Source organism: Melospiza melodia, chromosome 14 (assembly GCF_035770615.1).
Source record: "Melospiza melodia melodia isolate bMelMel2 chromosome 14, bMelMel2.pri, whole genome shotgun sequence".
In the NCBI taxonomy this organism is placed as follows: Eukaryota; Metazoa; Chordata; class Aves; order Passeriformes; family Passerellidae; genus Melospiza; species Melospiza melodia.
In genome coordinates this window covers 4,214,034-4,230,081 of record NC_086207.1, presented here as the reverse complement: position 1 = coordinate 4,230,081, position 16,048 = coordinate 4,214,034, and the positions used below count along the sequence as shown (strand labels likewise).

The 16,048-nt window shown below is 62.3% G+C and overlaps 1 protein-coding gene across 4 annotated transcripts in view; it reads left to right on the top strand.

Annotated features, from left to right (window-relative positions):
- The first annotated feature begins 9,475 nt into the window (after positions 1-9,475).
- The window catches only part of PCDH1 (protocadherin 1), a 58,041-nt gene continuing 51,468 nt past the window's right edge, over positions 9,476-16,048 (top strand). For 2 of the 4 annotated variants that reach the window (XM_063168466.1, XM_063168468.1), the window contains exon 1: positions 10,488-10,848. In XM_063168466.1, coding sequence (XP_063024536.1) covers positions 10,785-10,848 — 64 coding nt within the window. In that variant the 5' untranslated portion in view covers positions 10,488-10,784. Of the gene's footprint in view, positions 9,583-9,647; positions 9,791-10,487; positions 10,849-16,048 lie in introns of those variants that run through there. The other 2 variants (XM_063168467.1, XM_063168469.1) reach the window with 2 other exon arrangements.

Below are 16,048 nucleotides of genomic sequence, written 5' to 3'. Positions count from 1 at the left end.
GTCCCCATCACTCAGACTGTCCCCATCATTCCAGGTTGTCCCCACCATTCCAGACTGTCCCCATCATTCTGTGTATCCCCATCATTCCCAGTCTGTCCCCTTCATTCCAGTCTGTCCCTATCATTCAGACTGTCACCATCATTCTGACTGTCCCCATCACTCAGACTGTCCCCATCATTCCAGACTGTCCCCATCATTCCCAGACTGCCCCCATCATTCCTACACTGTCCCCATCACTCAGACTGTCCCCATCATTCCCAGACTGTCCCCACCATTCCCAGACTGTCCCCATCATTCAGACTGTCCCTGGGCCACCAACCCATTGTCCCAGCAGTGCTGGAGGGAGGCTCCTCCCTGTGCCCAGGAGGTGCCCGGCCCATGCCCAGGTGTCACAGCCTCTCTCCAGGTCAGCCCAGCGCATCCTGGCCCTGGCAGAGGGCAGTGCCCAGTCCCATGGCAGCAGGGCCAGCTCCTGTCCCATGCCAGGCCACCAGAGATGCTGCTGGTGGCCACAGACCCGTTTGCCTGCTCAGCTCTCAGCCCGTGGCTGCCAGGCTCGCAGGCATGTGGGCTGCAGTCCCTCCTGGGGGCCCTTGCACCGTGCCAAGGGAGCTTTTCTTATCTTCACAGGAATGAAAACCTTTCTGAAATCAAAGTGCTTGGGTGGCTTTGAAGAGTTTCCTCTGGAGATGAAACAAGGCTGATTGTGAGCGCCAGCAATCTGAGCTGCAGCTCCTGGGGCCGCGGGGCTGCCGGGCAGTGCCCAGCCTGGGGGTGCCCTGGCCTGGCACCATGGCACAGGAGCTGCCCCCAGGCTGGAGGGTGCCCCTGGTGCAGAGCCCACCCACACAGCTGTTCTGGGTCATTCCCAGGCTGGAACTGTGTGCCATGGAACAAAGGGATGGAGAGAGGATGATGTGGAGGTGCTGGAGATGTTCAAACACACCCTGCACTGCCAGGGGCTGCTCAAATCCCCCAGGGCCCCTTTGCGAGGGAAAAGGGAATTCAAGGGCCAGTGCAGCAAATGAGCCTGGAGAAAAACTGCCCGTCTTGAGGAACCCACCCAGGCTGGCCTGATTTGAGGTGCTGGATGTGGAGGGGCCAAGCAGGCAGATGTGGACATGTGATGTGGCACTCAGCAACACAGGCTGTACTGCCAGCCTGCACTGGGGAGCACAGAACGCCTGCCAGGCCGCTGTGCAGGGAGATTATTTGTTGTTTGATATTTTCCCTTCGATGCTTTTGTCCTAAAATAAACACACAAAAGTTCAGGGCCCTGCAGGTTGTGTCTGTTAGGGATGGTGGAGTCAGGGATTGTTTTGGAGTGATCCATGCTGTTTGTTTACCAGCACGGGCAAAGTCTGCTCTCCCTGCTTGCTCCCAGTGATCCTTCCCCAAAGCTGCCTCACCTCCTTCCTGCTCAGCCCTGCCACCCTTCCCTGCTCACTCCTAATTCCTCAGGATCCATCCCCAAAGCTGCCTCACCCCTTCCCTGCTCAGCCTTGCCACCCTTTCCTGCTCCCACAGTCTTCCCACCCTGGGCAGGGCACGCAGGCCTCACGGCACCAGCAATGTTTCTGTCTCTGGGGACAGACAGACTGGACAGACAGACTTTGTCCCCCCACAGGAGTGAAGGTCCACGCTGGGTGCCAGCCTGGGGCAGTGATGCTCAGGCCCAGGGGGAGGCAGGATGTGCTGTGAGCTCTGTGCCATCTCCCTGGCACCTGGGCACAGCTGGGAGTGATGTCCCATCCCCAGTGCATCCCATCCCAGCACAGCCACTGTGCCCTAACCCCAAGAGAAGGTCCCCACCAGGATCCCCCACTGCACCGTCCCTCTGAGGCTCTTCTGTCCCTCAGGATGGGCTGTATCTGATCTTGGCTGGCCTTTCCTGTGGATTCCAGCCTGTCTGACACTTGTTTAGCCCTGCATTCCCCGTCCACGCTCACCCTAGGGCCTCCGGATTTTGACCCCAGAAGTGCTGGCTCCAGGATATTGCAGAGCAAACACCGAGCAGAGATAAAGGGGCAGCATCACCCCTGGGAGCAAACACAGCCCCGGCCCTGCAGGGGTCACTCAGTCCATCAGGGCTGCCACCCTCCCCTCCCCAGCCCCTGTGCTCCTGCCACTGCCAGCTCCAGAGGGACAACGACCTGACCCAGAGCCTGCCCTCAGTGCATTCCCATTGCCCATTCCCCATTCCCATCCCCATTCCCATTCCCCATTCCCATTCCCATTCCCCATTCCCATTCCCATTCCCATTCCCATTCCCATTCCCATTCCCCCATTCCCATTCCCATTCCCCATCCCCATTGCCCATTCCCATTCCCATTCCCATTCCCCATTCCCCATTCCCCATTCCCATTCCCATTCCCCATTCCCATTCCCATTCCCAGCCCTGCTCTCCCCTTCCCCATTCCCAGCCCTGCTCTCCCCTTCCCAGTGCCAGGGCTGCCCATTCCTGCCCTCCACGCCCACAGGGATCTGTTCCTGCCCTGCTGGTGCTTGTGGCACCTTGGCTCCCTGTGCCCCTTGTCTCCTCTGCTGTCCCCATGCCCTAACCCTGCCCTCAGTGTGTCCCTGCTGCCAAATCCACCCTCACCCTGCTGTGCCCACCACAGTCCCTGCCCTGCTGCTGTCACCCAGCACCCTCCCATGGCCCCCATCTGTCCCCAAACACCACAGAGCCCTGCTGGCCGTGGGTCCCTCCTCTCTGGGGATGGGGATGAGCCTCTCCCTCTCTCCATGCCCAGAGCTGCTCCTCTCCTGCCCAGCCCAGGCTCCAGGGGCAAGTCCCAGCCTGAGCAGAGGTTTCCGTGTGTCCCATCCCCGTGCCAGTCACGGGCAGGGCAGGTCTGGTCTGGTCTCCCCTCCCTGAGTCTGCTCCTGCTCCCTTGGGCCACAGGATCCTGTGCAGGGAGGTCAGGGCTCCCCGACAGCTCCTGTTGGAGGATGTGGAAACTTCCCTTCCCCGGTGCCTGCTTGCTTGTCTCCAGGGCTGGACCATCTCCCAGCAGCAGCTGGAGGTGGGATTTTAGGCAGGAGACCGTTGGACCCTAACAAAAGCAGGAAATGGGTGTAATTCTCCTTCGGAGGAGGAATGAATAGCAGATCCCCGGAGGAGGGGAGGCGAGGCCAGCTCAGCAGCAGGACGTGAGAAACTCGGCTCGTTCCTCCTAAGGCTGCACTTCCTGAGAGCTTCCCCCTTCCTGCTGCTCTCCAGCCTCTCCCCAGCTCTGCCAGAGCCTCGGCAGCCCCAGCAGCAGGGCAGGAAGCACCAGAGTGCTGGCCAGGTGCCTGCTCCCAAACCTGCTGCTGCCAGGCCATGGGCAGCCCAGCATGGGGACAGCCCAGGGGGACAGGGGACACGAACGATGTGATTCGGTGGGCGACATCCCTGTTTTGGATTGAGATGAGTTTGAAGGCCATTTCCAAACCAAACCATGCTGTGATTCCATGACTCTGTGACCCCACACCTCTGCACAGCCCCACTCACTCCTTCCTTATACCCAGGAGCAGGAATTTGAGTGGTTTGGGAATAAAGAGAGTGCCAGGGGCAGGGATGGGAGGGAGACCAACACAGCCCAGCCCGCTGGCATGGGCACAGTGCTGGGAACAGCAGGAGCTGCCCTTGGGGGTGGCTCCCAAAATGGGGAAGCTGTTGGAGCATCCCATGTGTTTCCAACAGCCTGGGAGTGCCAGGGAAGCTCCTCTCCAGTCTGAACCCCAGGATCAGCTCAGGCACTGAGCACCAAAGCTCCATCAGCACCCAGGGCTTCATTTTGGGGCTCTGCTGCTGCTTCTTGAGGAGCTCTCTGACGCCGCAGAGGATGGGTGGGGACTGGAGAAACCTTCCTGAACCCTGGAGCAGGGCATTGATTAATCAGTGCTTGAATAATTGCAGGGCACTGCAGACATTGTGCTCCCTGTGGAGGGAAGGGATGAGGTGGAGGATCGGGCCAGGCAGGTCACTCACCCCAGCCCATCCTCGCCTCAGCCTCAGGGCCGCTCCCAGGATTAAATGGTTTCTTTTTAAAAGTGAGATCTAATCTGGTGACAAAAGCTGCAGCAGTGCTGTGAGCCCATCATCTCCCCAAGAAAAGCTCCTCCAGCCTTCAAATGCTCTCACCACTTGGATGCTGGATTTCAATTCAAGGCTGAATCTGCCTCTCTTCAGCTCCAGCCCTGCTCTTGTTCCTCCTTGCTGTGGGATTTGAGGGCTCCCCGCTCTGTTTTCCATGTGGGAGCACACGGGCCAGGTGCTCAGATCACCTGATAACAGAGTTTTAGCAGCATCACACCCCCAGGCCTGGCTTTCCCAGCCTGTGGTCGGGTCTGTGTGCTCCTCCCGGCTCTCTGGTGTTCTCCTGCCATCCCCGAGTGTGGGTGCAGACAAAGAGCTCCAGCAGGGCGCTGTTCACTGATTTGCAGCCCCCACACATCAGCACACAATGATCCCTAATTACCCTTTCACAGACAAATCTGCATCGCTGGACCAGGCAGATATTCCTGGGAGGGCTTAAAGCTGGCTTGGTTGCTGGTTAAAAGCCAGGGTTCCTCTCCCCAGCCTGTATGGGCATGTCCAGAGTCGCTGCTTTCCAAGATCCAGCCTGAGGGCTTCAAATCCAACCTTCAGCCACAGATCTATTCCGGATATCTGCAGTCAAACACCCCCTGACCATTTAACCAGCTGAAAACATCCTCTTGCCTTTCTGTCTCATCGCTCTGGGTGTCATTTTCCAGCTTTCCCAGCAAAGATTTCATCTCTTCATCTCCATCATTGATAAAAATGTTTCATAGCAGCGGCCAAAGCGCGGGGCCCCGGGGGAGGGAGGTGGGAATAATGCTCCTTTCTGCTCTCTCCCCATTAGCAGCCCCCTCGGAGATCTGCCAGGGAAGCAGTTTGAATCCATCTCATCTGTGCCCTGTTAATTCCTTCTAATGCAAGTTTTAATCAAAATGTCAGGTGGAAGGAAGTCAAATGCCTCGGAGAGATCCGAGTGTGCTCTATCAACACAAGTGCCTCTCTCCCCCAGCCGTGTCACACACAGACAGGTCTGGGTGACAGCCCTGCTGGCCCTGCCACCAACGCTGCCTGCAGCTCCTGAGGCTGGGGACATGACATCACCAGGTGGGACCTGTCCCAGGGATCCACGTGTGGATGGAAACCCATGGGACACCAGCAACCCCCCCTGAGCAATGCCCTCACCACCTTCTCCAGGCCTAGGCCCACATTTCTCCCTCCTTACCCAGGGAATGCTGCTCCCTGAGGAGGGGAGGAGCTGTCTGTGATGCTCAGCCCCGGTGTCCATCCCAGGAGGAGCTTCCAGTGTGGCAATGGTGGAGCTCATGAGGCCCTGAGGGACAGTGGACAGCGATCCCTGAGGAAGGGTCCCTGAGGAAAAGTCCCTAAGGAAAAGTCCCTGAGGAAGGCGATGAGCCTTTCAGGGCTGGATGAGGAGAATGGAGAGGCTCAGCCCCAATGTCCATCCCAGGAGGACCTCCCAGTGTGGCAATGGCGGAAACCATGTGGCCCTGAGGGACAGGGGACAGTGATCCCTGAGGAAGGGTCCCTAAGGGAAGGTCCCTGAGGAAGGGGATGAGCTTTCAGGGCTGGATGAGGAGAGTGGAGATGCTCATCCCCAATGTCCATCCCAGGAGAAGCTCCCAGTGTGGCAATGGTGAAACTCATGTCACCTTGAGGGACAAGGGACAGCGCTCCTGAGGCTGGGAAGAGCTTTCAGGGCTGGATGAGGAGAGTGGAGATGCTCATCCCCAATGTCCATCCCAGGAGGAGCTCCCAGCCCTGTGCCCTGGGATGTGGGGTGGGCCGAGCACTGTGGGAGGACCAGGGCTCAGGGGCTTCCCCAGCTTGCAGGATCTTTCATCCTTCGTCACCACAAAGCCAGGCCAGATCTGCATTTGCAGCAGCCCACAGAAGCTGCCTCTGTTGTCTTATTTTTGTTATTTTTGAGAGGATATTTTAGCGCTGAGCACATTCCCTCCTGTTGCCATGGCAGCCGTGACAGGGGTTATATACCGTGAGAAAAATACCAAAATTAATGAGTGAGTGAAAGAGCAGCCAAGAGAAAAACAAGGTTAAAAAAAGAGTTAAAACAGTAATAAAAACAATCTCCCAATAATTTGGCAGCGAGCATCCCACAGGCAAGACAGGCGGCGAACACGGGAGCCCCGCGGCTCCTCGCTGGATCCCAGCTGGGGCTGGCTGCCCGCAGCCCATGGCCAGAGCACTGCTGCTGTCTGAGGGCTGTGCTGGATCCCAGCCCGTGGCCAGAGCATTGCTGCAGTCCCAGGGATGCTCAGGATCGCAGCCTTGGCTGGAGCATCGCCGTGCTCCCAAGGATGCCCTGCATCCCAACCCATGGCTGGAGCATCACCGCAGTCCCAGGGACACACCAGATCCCAGTCCCTGACCACAGCATGGCCATGCTCCCAGGGACATGCTGGATCCCAGCCTGTGTGGCCTGAGCATCACTGCAGTCCCAGGGATGCTCCAGATCCCAGCCCCTGGCCGGAGCATTGCCGTGATCCCAGAGCCATGCTGGATCCCAGCCTGTGTCCAGAGCATTGCTGTGATCCCAGGGACACACCAGATCCCAGATTATGGCCAGAGCATCGCCGCACTCCTAGGGCTGCACTGGATCCCAACCTGTGGCCAGAGCATCACCGTGGTCCCAGGGAATGCTCCACATCCCATCCCATGGCCACTGCATCGCCACAGTCTCAGAGATGCTCTGGATCGCAGCCCGTGGCCGGAGCATCACTGTGATCCCAGGGATGCTCTGGATCCCATCCCATGGCCTGAGCACCACTGCAGTTCCAGGGATGCTCTGGATCCTGGCCTGTGGCCGGAGCATCGCTGTGATCCCCGGGACACACCAGACCCCAGCTTGGCTGGAGCATCGCTGCCATCCCAGGGAAACACCAGATCCCAGCTTGGCCGGAGCATTGCTGTGATCCCAGGGACACACAAGATCCCAGATTTGGCCGGAGCATCGCTGTGATCCCAGGGACACACCAGACCCCAGCCTTGGCCAGAGCATCACTGTGATCACAGGGACACACCAGATCCCAGCCTTGGCCGGAGCATCACTGCCATCCCAGGGACACACCAGATCCCAGCTTGGCCGGAGCATCACTGCCATCCCAGGGACACACCAGATCCTGGCCCATGGCCGGAGCATCGCTGCCATCCCAGGGACACACCAGATCCCAGCCCTGGCCGGAGCATCGCTGTGATCCCAGGGACACACCAGATCCCAGCCCTGGCCAGAGCATCACTGCCATCCCAGGGACACACCAGATCCCAGCCCTGGCCGGAGCATCGCTGTGATCCAGGGACACACCAGACCCCAGCTTGGCCGGAGCATCACTGCCATCCCAGGGACACACCAGATCCCAGCCCTGGCCGGAGCATCGCCGCCATCCCAGGGCCGTGCTGCTCCCACTCCAACCCACCGACGCTCCGGATGGGGCTGCGCCCACCCAGCTCCTTCCCCCGCAAACCTGCAGCCCTCGGTGACGCAGGAGGCGAGCGGAGGAGAAGTTCTTTAATGTGCTCATTTCCTCGCATTTGGGTTTTGAGGATCTTTTTGTTTTTAATTGTAGAAACAAGCGGATTGTCAGAACATCTGTGTTATTAGCATTTGCTGCCCAAATCCGAGCTGCTGCTTCTCCTGCGGAGCCCAGAGCTGATGAGAGAGAGAACAGAGGAGCCTTTGAACTCCTTGCAGCAGACGGCAGCCAGGTTGCTGCGTGTGCGTGTTGGGGAGGGGGTATTTATTCTCTTGTAAGGTTCATTTGCTCTCCGTGTTTCCCTTTCTTCTCGCTTTCCCAGAGATTTAGCTGGATGCTCTTCCCTCGCAGGCTTTGTTCTTCTGACAAGGCCCCACCGGCAGCAGGGAGCAGCTGCCTCTGTGTGATGCCAGGGCAGCCCAGCACGGGGCACCTGGAGCAGCCCAGCACGGGGGACCCGGGGCTGGGGGCAAGGCAGAGCCTCCAGCAGCAGCTCCGGGGGCGGTGGTGCTGCCAGCCCTGCAGGGGCTCACCGAGTAACTCTGCAGACAGAGCTGCAGCCTCAGGGCTTCTTGTTGCTCAGACTGGCTCTGCTTTCTGGGAATGGTGAAGACAAGGTGAGGATGGGTGACTCATCTGGAGCTGCTACATACACGGGGTGGAATTCTTCCCCGGTAGGGTGGTGAGACTCAGGTTGCCCAGAGAAGCTGCGGATGCTCCATCCCTGGAAGGGTTTAGGGTAAGGTTGGATGGGGCTCAGAGCACCCTGGGATAGTGCAAGGTGCCCCTGCCAGACAAGGGTAGAATGAGATGGTCTTTGAGCTCCTTTCCAGCCCAAAACATTCTGGGATTCTACAATAACGCTCAGGAGAAGGAAGTACAGGGAAAAGCAAGCTTCCTGTGTTGTCAGAGGGCAAGGAGCACTTTGGGAGGGGCATTCAAAGGCACTGGGGTGGAGGAGGAAAGCAGAGATGGATGAGGCAGCCCTGGGATACCAGGCCAGCAGGGGCCTGGACACGGTGTCCCCCCGGCTCCCCAGGCCACTGCAGAGGCTCTGCCAGGCTGCTCCCCTGGGCTGCACAGAGGTGGCTCCTGATGCCAGGCCACATTTCCCCTGCATTCCTAGAGCCTGGACCTGTCCCTCAGTAACATGTGTGATCAGAGGCTGAGGTGACAGTCACGGGTGTCCCACAAACCAGCGGCATCCAGTGATCCCTGTACGTGCCCAGCTCCCCAGCACTCCCTGTGCTGCTGCCCATTGACTCCTTCACTGCCCCGTGATTCTTGTGAAATGCAAACCTTTGGTCCCCAGCAATCTCTGAAGTTTGCTGTCCCTGTTCCACAGGCAGCTTCAGATCCACGGGGTCACTCTCTCGGTTTCTCCCTTCTCTCCAGCTCTCTGTTCCTCCGAGGAGGGCTGCCAGTTACTGATCCATCAAATCTCCCCGTGTCTCCAGAGAATTTCCTTCCCTCTCCCTGCCCAGCTCACGCTGGATCAGCAGGGCACAGCCTGACAAACCCCACAGCTCCTCTCCCTGCCCCAAAGGTGGGCTGTGACCTTCCCCGGCTTCTCAATTCACATCTCCTGCTAAATTGGCTTCATGTGAATTGACACTCGGAAAAAAAGCCCTGCACATACACACGGAGGAGCCGACATCTCCGGAGGAGCAGAAAGTCTGGGAGGAGAGCTGGGCTTGACTCGCCAGCCCCCTTTTCCTGCCCAGCGGGATGCAGCCCTGCCACGGCCTGAACCCGCTTGTTGCCGGGGAAAAGCGGGGAGATTTGGGAGAAAAGCACGGCAACTTTGGGGGGAAAACGGGGCGATTTAGGGGGTGCGATAGAGCCGGGCTGCTCCGAGCAGGCAGGCGCAGCCTCTAGATGGTGCAGTCATGCAGCCGAGCTGAGCATGTGTGCAGCGAAGGGCGCTGCGCAACAGGTTGGCGTAGCTCAGCGGGGAGACGCGCTCCCATCCTCGCTGCGGCGGAGCGGGAAGGACTTTCCAGCATCCTGGCGAGAAATCCGCGCCGCAGCCGGCCCGGAAAGCGGGTGAGGGGCAGCGCCACGGGCTGCGAGACCCTCGGAGGGTGCTGAGGGTTCTGGCAGGGTCGGGCTGCAGCTGCAGCCCCCGGCACGGAGCGCGGCCGCTCCTCGCAGGAGCGCGGAGGCGGCGGAGGCAGCACGGGAAGGGGCAGCCCTGGATGGAACGCGCTGTCCCCAGGCCCCGGGGACGTGGCTGGGCCAGCCGAGGTGCCGGGTGAGGAGCCAGCTGAGGGAGAGCCGCTTGTGAAAGCATCGCAGGGGCGCTGGGAGCTCGCGGTGCTTTGGGAGCCGCAGGTGCTCCGTGCCGGCTGCGCCCCGACACCCCGCGATAAATAAAGCCGTGATTCACCGAGGTGTGCCGGCTCCAGCCCCGGCCCCGCAGCCGGCAGGGCGGCTCTGCAGCCTGCCCGCAGCCCTGCTGGGCTGGGGGGCCGGGGAGGGTGGGCACAGCCCCCGCCGAGCTCGGTGCCACACGGAGGGACCCTCCCGGCTGCGCTGGCCCGGTCCCTGGCCCTGTGCACGGGGTTGTGGGGCTGGGAAGCGCGCCGGCTGGAAGAATAAACGAGCGAATGAATTATTAAGAGCACCGAGAGGGGAGTGAGGAGGGAGACCCGAGCCGCACGTGTGGGGGCGCGGAGCGGAGGGGTCCTCGGGGTGAGGGGATCCGGGGGACCGCGGGGAGCCCCGCTCTCCCTGGGCACGGCGCTGGGCGCGGTGCCGGCAGCCCCGGGCCGGGCGGCTCTGCCCGGCAGCCGCTGCCCGCTGGTCCCGGCAGCCCGGCCGGGCTCGGGATCTGATAAGGAGCCGGAGCTCCACCTCCCCGTGGTGGCGGCGGCGAGAGGCGGAGGCAGCGGCGGGCGGGGGGGGGAAGGGGCCGTGCCTGCGCTGCGCTTCCCCTGCACATCCTCACACACACCGAGGGACGGAGGCGGGCACGGACCGAGCTGCCCACCGGGGCTGCCTCCAGCCTGAGCCGCCGCTCCGCCGGAGGAGCCGCAGCCCCGGCCCGGGGAGGGGGGCGGTTCCCACGGGACATTTATATATTTTTTGCCCCCCCTCCCCATTTTTTTTCTTTTTTTCTTTTTTTTTTTTTTCTTTTTCTTTTTTTTTTTCCCCAGTATTTTTTTTTCCGTTTGATTTCATCCGTGGATAACGCTCGAGAGGAGCCGGGGGGGTGGGGGGAGCGCGGTCCCGGCGGGAAGGAGGCGATGGAGACGCCGCGGGACCAGCGCGCAGGGGCTCGGCACGGAGCGCAGCGCCGGCACCATCCAAGTAAGAGCTGCGGAGGGGCCGGGACCCCCGCCCGCAGCCAGGCACAGCCGCGGGGGGGTGCGGGATGCCCCGCGCCGGAGCTCGGCGCTGTGCGGGAGCGCGGGGCCGGGCGGCGGCGGGAGCGGCGCTGGCGAGCATCCCGCTCCCGAGCATCCCGCATCCCTCCGCTCCGCTCCGCGCCGGGCTGCGCGGGGCTCCGCGCACAGCGGGGCGGCTCCCGCTCGTCTCCGGTCCCGCCCGGCTCTGCCACTTGTTGTTGTGCGGCGCGGAGCGGAGCGCGGCCAGCCCCGCACAGCGCAGGGCGGGCGGGGGGTGCGGGAGGGCGGCTGTGCAGGGCGGTGCGCGCGTGTTTCGGGGTGTTTGTTTTTCCGCGTGGGGGTGGCCCTGGGTGTGTGCCCCTCGTCCAGCCCTGGGTGTGTGCGCCCGCGGGGTGCGCGGCTGCGTGGGAGCCGCACAAGTTGCGGGTGAGCCGGGAGCCGGCTGGGAGCGGGGCTGTGCGGGAGCCGGAGCGGCGGCGAGCGAGGGGCTCCGGGGTGAGGAGGGGTGTCGGGGTGTCCGCGTGGGGTGCGTGTGACACCGGCGTGCGGGGACGCGAGTGGGGTGCGTGTGTCTGTGTGCGTAGCTGTGTGTGTGTGACGGGTGTGCGTGCGGTGAGTGTGTCAGCGGGCTCCGAGTGTGTCAGCCAGCTCCGAGTGTGTCAGCCGGCTCCGACCGTGTTAGCAGGTTTCGAGTGTGTCAGCAGGATCCGAGTGTGTCAGAGAGCTCTGAGTGTGTCAGCGAGCTCCGAGTGTGTCAGGGGGCTCCGAGTGTGCCAGTGGGTTTCGAGTGTGTCAGCGGGCTCTGAGTGTGTGAGCCAGCTCTGAGTGTGTCAGCCGACTCTGAGTGTGTCAGCGGGCTCCCAGTGTGTCAGCGAGCTCCCAGTGTGTCAGCGGGCTCCGAGTGTGTCAGCGGGCTGTGTTTGCCCGCGCCGCGGAGGATCCCTGTTTCCCGGTACGCGGGGCTGAGCGCGGAGCCGGTGCCGGCAGAGCGGCTCCCGTGGTTTTGTCACGGGTGTCTGCGTGCGTGTGTCCGTGCGTGTGTCCGTGTGTCCGTGCGTGCCTCTGTGCGTGTGCTCGGGGCTGCCGGAGCCGCCTGGGGGAGCGGGGGCTCCGCTCGCTCCGTGCCCGCAGCCGGAGCCCCAGCCCGGGCAGCGCCGCGGGGAGCGGGGGAGCCTCGGCCGCGGGGCCGGCAGCGCACCCGGCCTCCATCCTCCCTCCCGGCCCCGCAGCGGCACCAGCGGCTCCGCGGAGCGCTGCGAGGCCGGGGGGACCCTGTGCCCCTTCCCCAAGGTCCCCCCGACCCTCTCGGCTGCATCCCCCGAGCGGAGCCGCTCCCGCTGTGCCCGGCTCCCAGCGGCCCTGCCGGGCTGTTCCAGGCCCGCGACATTTCTGTCTTGCCCCAGGGCCGCTCTCCAGCCGGGGGGGAGGGTGGGATGGTGGCGGGAGGGGACAGAGCCCGGAGTGGCCGTGGGGAACCCACGGCTGGAGGATGAGGGTGCCGCTCCAGGGAGGCTCTGACAGGTCTCTGCCTCGCCGGCTGCCAGACTTGGAAGGGATGTGGAGAAGGCAGCAAGAGGAGGGAGGGAGGGCCCTGGGCTTTGCCGGCTTTTCATCGCCGCCCAGCTCCTCAGGGATGGTTTTGGGGTGACGCTGTTGCCAGGCCAGCGGGGTTCCTGCTCGCGGGGTGCTCCGGCTCCCGGCGCTCGGGCCCAGCCTGCAGAATCGCCGAGCAGCCGCAGTGGCGGCCGGAGCCGGAGCAAACCCGGGGACGTGCTACGGAATACCCAGGATTCAGCCCAGCCGTGCCTTCGGCGCAGGACTGACCATCAGCGGCCGCGTTCTCGGCTCGCACGGTCCCTGAGCTCCGCGTGGAGCTGCCATGAGCTGTTTGCTGCTCGCTCCAGCTCCGGGTGTCGGAGCCGGGCTGGGGGGAGCGTGGAGGGGGGATTAGCACTTGTGTGCTCAGTGCAGGCTTTGGACAGACTTGTGAGCCGTGGCTCCGAGCCACGCAATCAGCGGCTGGGAGCGAGGAGAGGCTGGACTTTGGTGCCCATTGCCGAAGCGGCGCTGCCTCCCGTGGAACGGGGCCAGCAGGCTGTGGGAATCACAGGGAGCACAGGCTTGTTCAAGCAGTTGCTTAAATTCGCGGCGCTTTATAACCTCTCTCTCATTAAGGCTTGTTTTTTTTTTGGTGGGGATGGCTGAATTCTGTCGGATTTTGCATGCCACTGTCCTCCGAGAGCTTCCCAGTCATGCATTAAGCAGCGTGACTAACGCCTCTCTCATGTGGTTCAGTCTCTCTCACACACTCCCCGTAGGGAGAATTGTGTGTGCGGAGGAATAGTTGTTTTGGGAGGGGCTTTTATTTTTAAGTGCTCTGTGCTTTGCCAGCAGGTTGGAAAAAGGTGCCTGGCACCAGAGAAGAAAGTGTGGGATGGTCCTTAGATCCCATGGGAAAATAGCCTGGTGCCTTGGACTGGCCCCTGGGAAGCCTGTGTCTCCTGCACAGACGTGCTTGTGAAGGCTTCCTCCTACTCCTCCTCCTCCTCACGCCCAGCTCTGGGCTCTCACGTCTTCACCGTGTCATTCACACCCCTGGGTGCCGAGCAGGATTCCTGACCCTGCTGATTCCTTATCCTGCCCAGTCCAGGGCCCCTCGTGCCTTCCAGCAGTGCCCCTCAGGCTCTCAGGCCCTCTGCTCTGCAGAGTGCCTCCCTTCACCTGCAGGAATGGGGCTTGGGCTCAGAGTCCAGCCCTGGTTTTGGAGCAGAAATTCTGGGTGCTGGGCACCTTTGGGTGACACCCTTCCTCCTCCAGGCTGGCACAGGGCTCCTGGCGTTTCCAGCTGCTGGGCCCTCCCGCAGCTCCCTCAGCCGTGTGAGGCACCAGCATTGCCTTGAGACTTTCCCCTTTCCCGGCGATCTTTCACCTCGCACCAGGGCTTAGTCAGGACGTGGCTACGTCACCAGCACCAGGCCCAGCCCAGTGCAAACAGCCCAGCGGCGGGCACGGTGCCTCTCCCAGCCCGGGCATCCTCCAGGAGCCCTTTCCCAACAGCTGGAGCTGCCCATGTTCCCTGTCCTCACTCACAGGAGCACAGACCTGGTGGATCTCAGGGCAGGTTCACCCCATGGAGGCAGCTGGGTGAGGGGGGTCTGGTGTGAGCACCCCCGGGGGGTGGCAGACACGAGCGTGACCCAGGTGCCGGTGCCCCCGCACGGGTGACATCACACACATGCACTGGGGCATGCGCACACGCGGGCACACGCGGGCACACGCGCTGTGTGGGGCGCGGACACGTGCAGGAGCGCGAGCTCACACCCGGGGCACGGGCCCGGAGCGGGCAGGGATGTGCTCCTTGCCCCGTGGGACACAGCTGCACACGCTGCCAGGGCACAGGTGGGACAGTGTGCCTTTAGCTACGGACACAGGGCCGTGCTCCAGGCAGGGGCACACTCTGGAATGCTCGCAGTGCACACTCAGCACCGACACACACACGTGTGTGCACAGACTGCCCGTGCTAATGCAAAAATCTGTTGTGTTTCTGCCTGGCTCCTGACCTCCTCCATCCTCAGCCCGCTCCAGGGATGGAAGATGTCCTGCTCTCTTTCCTCATCCCTTCCTCCTGGAGTCACACATCCCTTGCTGGTTGGGGCAGCTCTACACGGCCTCAGCCAGCTGGGGATGGCTCTGCTCTGCACAAAGGAAGGGGCAGGACAAGGGAGCAGAGGCAAGCTTGGCTCCAGGGCCACAGGCTCCTCTCCAGGCACGGAGATGTATTTCCACTGCAGAGGCAGAGCTCATCTCGCCCCTGTCCCCATGTCCATGGGGAAGCAGAGGGGTGGAGGGACCGGGAGCTGTTGGCTTGGGAAGTACCAAGGAGCACAGTGCAGCATGTTCCGCTTGCTGATAATCTGTGCCATGCTAGGCTAACCAGGAACTGGGCACTTGCAATGTGGCACCACGGAGGGGGATGGTGATGGTGATGGAGCTCTTGCCCATGGAGCATTCACTTGTCCTTGGGTGCAGAGTGTGGAGAGAGGGAGTGATGGGAGCAATGAGAGCTGGGTGATGCTGTGGGCCTTGCCAGATGTTTGTGGCTATTCATTTTAGGGCACCCAGTCCCTGGGTTTTTGGGTGCCAGTGAGCTGTGTTGAACCACTTTATGCTCACAGCTCAGCAGAAGCTCCTGGACCCTGGAGGCGGAAAATGTGTTCCCAGAATGGAACAGGAAAGCTGGTGGCCAAGCACAGCACCAGACAGGGGCTTGGTGGCAGGGCATGTGGCTTGGCACAGGAGGAGACAGCCTGTGGGGCTGGCATGGCCTGGGCAGTGTGTGGGCATGGAGAAGAGGTACCCGTGGCGGGGGCAGTGGTGCAGGGGTGCAGCAGTGCAGGGGTGCAGCGGTGCAAGGGTGCAGCAGTGCAGGGGTGTCTCTGCAATGCAGGGGGGCAGCACTCCCTGCACTGTGCTGCAGCAGTGGGGTGGGCACTGTCACGGGTGGGCATCCAGTGCGTGCCATGTCCCAGACTGGAGTGGGAGGGAAGGAAGGAACAGTGTGTCTGCAGTGAGGAAGGGAACAGGAGCTGCTGGCGCAGGGTGTGGGGTTGCCTAGTGACTGTGCAGCGAGGGGGATGCTGTGCTGCCGTTGCAGTGAGCCAGGGCTGGGCACTGCCGGGGGCTGCCCGGGGGCTCCTGCACTGCAGCGCAGCCTGGGCAGGGACCCCGTGTCCCTCTGACTGCCGGGACAACCGGGGGTGGCAGTGCTCCACAGGCCGTGCAGGAGGGATGGGGCTCAGGGCCCTGCATCCCTGCAGTGCCGGGTGGGTGGTGCCTCTGTACCTGGCAGTGCGAGGCTGGCAGTGCCACTGTGCTGGCAGTGCAGCGAGGGCAGCGCTGCTCTGTTCCTGCCACAGCGGTGCCCTGCAGTGCTGGAGGGGTGGCAGCCCTGCATCATCACCCCATGGCCCTGCAGTGCCCTGCAGCCCTGCAGTGCTGGACAGGCAGCATCCCTGGAGCGCCTCATGTTCCTGCAGTGCTGGATGTGCGGCAGTCCTGCACTCCTGCAGTGTCCCGTGTCCCCAAAGTGATGGCTGCTGCTGTTCCTGCAGTGCAGGCAGTGATGGATGGCAGGGAGCTGTATGGTGGCAGTGCCCCGTGTC